Raw genomic sequence first — 4737 nt, forward strand, 5'->3', positions numbered from 1 at the left:
CTTTTTCCTTTCTGTAAGGTATTTTTTAGAGTTCATTCGTTGAAAACATTTGCCAATTGCCTTCTATTTGTCATTACTCGTGGTCAGCATCCATACAGCCCCCTCTATTCCATAAGTTTCTAGGGACCTGTTGATAGAACTTTGAAGATTACAGTGGGACTATAATGGAACTGATAAAGATGGCTCGTTTGAGCTACTGTGAGCAACTGAAGGTTTTTTACTCTACATCAGGACCCTGTCCAACCTGTGGGGGCACATTCTTGAACATTAAGCAGTAATCACTCATAGCATGGGAGATGGCTGAGAGGGCAATGCATTTATATTGCAAGCCTGAGACTTGGGATTGAAACTTTAATGGGGTACCAAAGTCAGAGGCAATGGCAGGGCACTGACATGAACCTGTAGAGATAAGGGCTGCAGAGCAGAGAATGTTTGGAATCTGTAGTACCAGACATACTTATGTACAAAGCTCCTAACAAGAAAGACACTGTCTCAAACAAGGCAAAAATAAAGAACTGACAACACAGTCCTCTATTGTCCATTCATGCTGTGGAACTGAGGCCAAAATAAAAGCAGACAAAAACTCACAAAATCACAAGCACAGGCCACACAAAATATACATGAGAGGCAATCGTATTACATTTCCATTCATTTATTTAATATGTATCAGGCAAAATTTATAAGCTATTTAAGGCTTTAGAAAAATATTACTTAACATAAAACAGACTCATCTTCTTTGTCCACACAGACAGATGGAAAAATCGAGAAGTTACAAATCATGTCTTTAAAGGATACATACTGTTTAGAAGCTACATGCTTCTTCATCTACAGATGAAACAGTAAGCTGGAGCCCTGCTATCATCTGGTGAGGAAGGTACACATTTCAGTCTGCTTTGTGGCAATTCCTCCGGTGACGGTGGTATGTGGATGACTGACGGAAGCTACGGTTACACAGGGAGCAGGTGTAGGGCTTCTCTCCTGTGTGAATCCTCTCATGAGCTTTCAAATTGGTTTGATTGCTGAAAGACTTTCCACATGTACTACATTCGAAAGGTTTATTTTCCTGGTGTATGACCTTATGTACTCTCAGGTCTGAGCGAGTATAGAAGCCCTTATGACATGTTTTACAGGCAAATGACTTTTGCTTCTTGTGTATTCTCTGGTGGGCCACAAGTCTACTAGGATATTTAAAGGTTCTGTGGCATTCCTCACATTTGTATGTCTTTGGGTCTCTGAGGGGTCTCTTTTGGCCACCCCCACGTGTGGAGCTTGCATCAGGATTCTGGCAGTCTTCTATCTGCTCTGGACTGGAGGTCATCTCTGGTTGTACCTCCATAGGGACATCTTCAGAAGAAGTTCCTCTATGAAATTCTTCCTGGTACCTAGAGGTGACTTGACTTGTTCTGCTTAAATCCAGAGGATTTCCATCAGAAACACTTCTGTCTTTAGGTTCATTAAACTCAAAATGTTGGATAAGGGACAGGGAGTCCATCTCTTTTCTAGGACATCTATCCCCGTCATTTACATCACTATTAATCCAGCCATTGTTTTGGCTATCTTCCCAGTCCTCATGTCCTGTGGAAATAAGACAGTCTATGAAACTGTGCCCAGGAAAAGATCCCGACAAAACACCTTTCCTCTGTGCAGTTTCCTGACACTTACCTGTTGTCAATAACATGTCTTGGGGGATTGGCAAGGGTATCCTTGCACTCTCTTGTATTGAACTTCTTGCTGATTGCTGCTCTTTCAGAAGGTTTATGGTTTCTTCTAAAGACATGTTCTTAGAAAAGAAGGCTTCCTGCCTCTGCATGGAGGTGAGAACCTATAAACAAAGCCAGAGGACCATTGCCAATGAATCTGTGGATTTGTGCATGAGTGAAAACCTGTCCTCTAACTGATTGCACGGGATCACTGAACTATTAGTTAGGTTATTTGTCTATCTCTCATCTCTTATGGTGTTATTCAGTCATTCACAAGTTATGTTTTCTAAAGTCCTTATTCACAATGTATTTGCAAGTGTTGAGTCACTGTACCAAGGGAAAAGGTAAGGTTAGGTTTCTGCAATGTCTAGCCACAACATTTTCTTCACCTGGTCAATGCATTGAACAAGGAAAGGTATTCTTGTTCCAATTCAGAAAATAGAGACTTACTCCATCAAAAAAGGCTTCTCATTTTTTTTCCAAGGACTGTCCCCATTCCACCCAATCTAGGGCAACTATAATGAAATAGCTGGTTTACTGAGAAGACACCAAGGCTAGGTAGGACATATCAAGGAGGGAGGTAGTCTGGAGATCGAGAAGACCCAAAGGAGCCTGTAAAAATTCTGACATAGACTTGCCTGTGGGCCTTGCACCTCTAGGGCCTCCTCTGTTAATTGATGGGTGTTATCTGTTCTAATAATTTTTTTCTGTTTAACAAAGAATTGTATGGCTATTGTTTCTCTGTATCTCCTTAATTTGTACCTCCTTATTTTTCCTCCTTCTCTTGCACCCAGGATCTATAGTTATTAATCAGTGCCCAGAACCCTTAATATTTCTGTAGTCTTTGTCTGACAGATGGCTGCTATGCTAGAAGCTCCTTATTCAGCCTTTGATTAGTAATAGTTAGTTTTTTTATGAAATTCTTAGGATGTCTACAGTAACTGTGTAATTGATGTCCTTTTGGTGTCCTGGTATCATATTGGCAATTGTAACTTTCTGCTTTCATGCGTATGACTCTGACATTTTCATTCCCAGATAGCTGAGGATTTCCCATCCCCCACTTATGGCCATTAGTCTGTCAGTGGTCCCTATCTCTTCCACTGTCACTTCACTTTGCTGTGGGAGTGGGTTGTATTTCCAATACCTATATTTTTGGTTGCTAAATTTAAATACTAACTCTAGATAAAAACCCTTGGTTGATGATGCCCCTAGTAGCATAGCTCTATTTCTAAGGGGTGTTGTTTTCTATTATTAAGTCCTTAATACAACTTACATCTGACTGAAACCCTTCTAACACATATATTGTCTCCACCTAAACATGCTGTCTCTGCTGTTAGGAACATGACAGCACTTTATTTGGAATTCAGTTTCAATCATGAAATGATCAGTTTAAAACAAAATCAAAGGAGTGAAATGTGGAATAAAACAAATTGAAATGACAACATGTGCTTAGAGTAAAAACCTGAAATAAACATCAGGGTGTGGTGGTGGACAGCTTTAATCCAGTACTTGAAGTGCTGGGAAAATATAGTTCCTCTGAATCCTACTCAAGCCAGTTGAACAAAAGTCAGTCCCAAATGGGAAAAAAAAAAACCCTAAAGAAGCAATGAAACAAGCCAACTAATATCCAAATTTAAAGTTTAAGGCAATAAGAAGTTATTTCAACCATGACATTTAGAAATGGATGTATGGAATGATTGAAAAATGTCACCACCTTGACCATTTCGGAGAGTAACTGAGAATTATGCAAACCTAGAAATTTAAAGAAGTTTCAATGTAGTTTCATCCAAATTAAGAATTTCAGTTCTAAAACTTTGAATTGCAGCCCTTTATTATTCATCAGGACTTTTCTTAGGGGTGTGTTGGTGTTGAATGCTCATTTAATAGCCACATTTCAGCATCAGAAATCATATTCTACATTCCTGCACAATGAGTTTTTTACATAGGAACTTAATGGCATGTTATAATGACAATTTAGAAAACCATTAAGTCAATTAGATCCCCAGTTTCCACAGCCCAGGTCCTGGAATAACAGACTAGGTCTGAGAGCCAGAATTTTAAGTGTGTGCTGCAATTCCAACTAAACACTCATAATTACAATATAAAATCACCTACCTAAATTAGCCATCTTCCAATCCCAGCCAGGGTCTCTATTCTAAACCCTTACAAACTTTGCTCAAATATCATCTCCCAGTCTCCCTATCACCATGTAAAGAATCTAAATATAATTGTATCAGTCAAAAGAGCTAGGAGCTTCTTAAACTTATAATCCCATTAAATTTGTATCACATTTACAGTAGTAAATAATCTCCATTGTAAATAATTGTTGGAGTGGGACAGCCTCACATATAAAATAACTACATCTTCTTACTTTTCCCCAAATATAAATGACTGTCTTGATTGATAACTTAACCATCTCTCAACCAAGGTACTCACCATGATGGGAGGCTTCAAGCACTCATCAGTCAGATCCTCCATGAATCTCCCCAGGTTTCTGCCATTTGAAACCCACTTCTCTTTCAAGACAGACTTGTCCTTGTAGTGCCCAGTTTTGAGAAACTCAGCCAAGACCAGCTGAGAAATCATCTGCTCCTTGCTACGCTTTTCTGGCTTCAACCAGGAGGTAAACCACTTCCACATTGCTTGCAGTTCCTGCTTTGCACAGTAACCATTGTCATTTGTGGGAAAGTTGAGCTGAGCAGTTGAGAAGTTACAGATATCTTCTTCCCACTGTAGAGAAGTATCCTGGCTTGGAAGGAAGTTCCTGTTGTCTAATACAAGGCCACTTTCTGGTGACTGGGGTTTAAAGGAGTTGTTTTGCTGTGAAGCCATTCTGTTGAGACTCCTCAAAAATTCAACTTTCTCAGTCAAGTATCTCTCTTGTGACTTGATGATCTATTTAAGAAAGTTGTAAATATGTTAAAGCTATAAATTAAACTTGACATAATTAAATAAAAACAACTAAGAGTCTTATCACAGATGGTTTCTAACATATTGAGGATTTACTATTGTTGTGAAAGACACCATAACCACAGCA

The 4737-nt window shown here is 39.1% G+C and overlaps 1 protein-coding gene across 1 annotated transcript; it reads right to left on the reverse strand.

Moving 5' to 3' along the window:
• Positions 1-883: 883 nt before the first annotated feature.
• On the reverse strand, positions 884-4532 carry LOC131904403 (zinc finger and SCAN domain containing protein 4F-like). Its single transcript, XM_059255573.1, has 3 exons — positions 4137-4532; positions 1663-1822; positions 884-1092 (listed from the first exon to the last, which is right to left on the reverse strand). Exons 1-3 carry the CDS (start codon positions 4530-4532, stop codon positions 884-886), a joined length of 765 nt encoding a protein of 254 aa, XP_059111556.1.
• Positions 4533-4737: the final 205 nt, after the last annotated feature.

The sequence above is a fragment of the Peromyscus eremicus genome, chromosome 1 (genome assembly GCF_949786415.1).
Source record: "Peromyscus eremicus chromosome 1, PerEre_H2_v1, whole genome shotgun sequence".
Lineage (NCBI taxonomy): Eukaryota > Metazoa > Chordata > Mammalia > Rodentia > Cricetidae > Peromyscus > Peromyscus eremicus.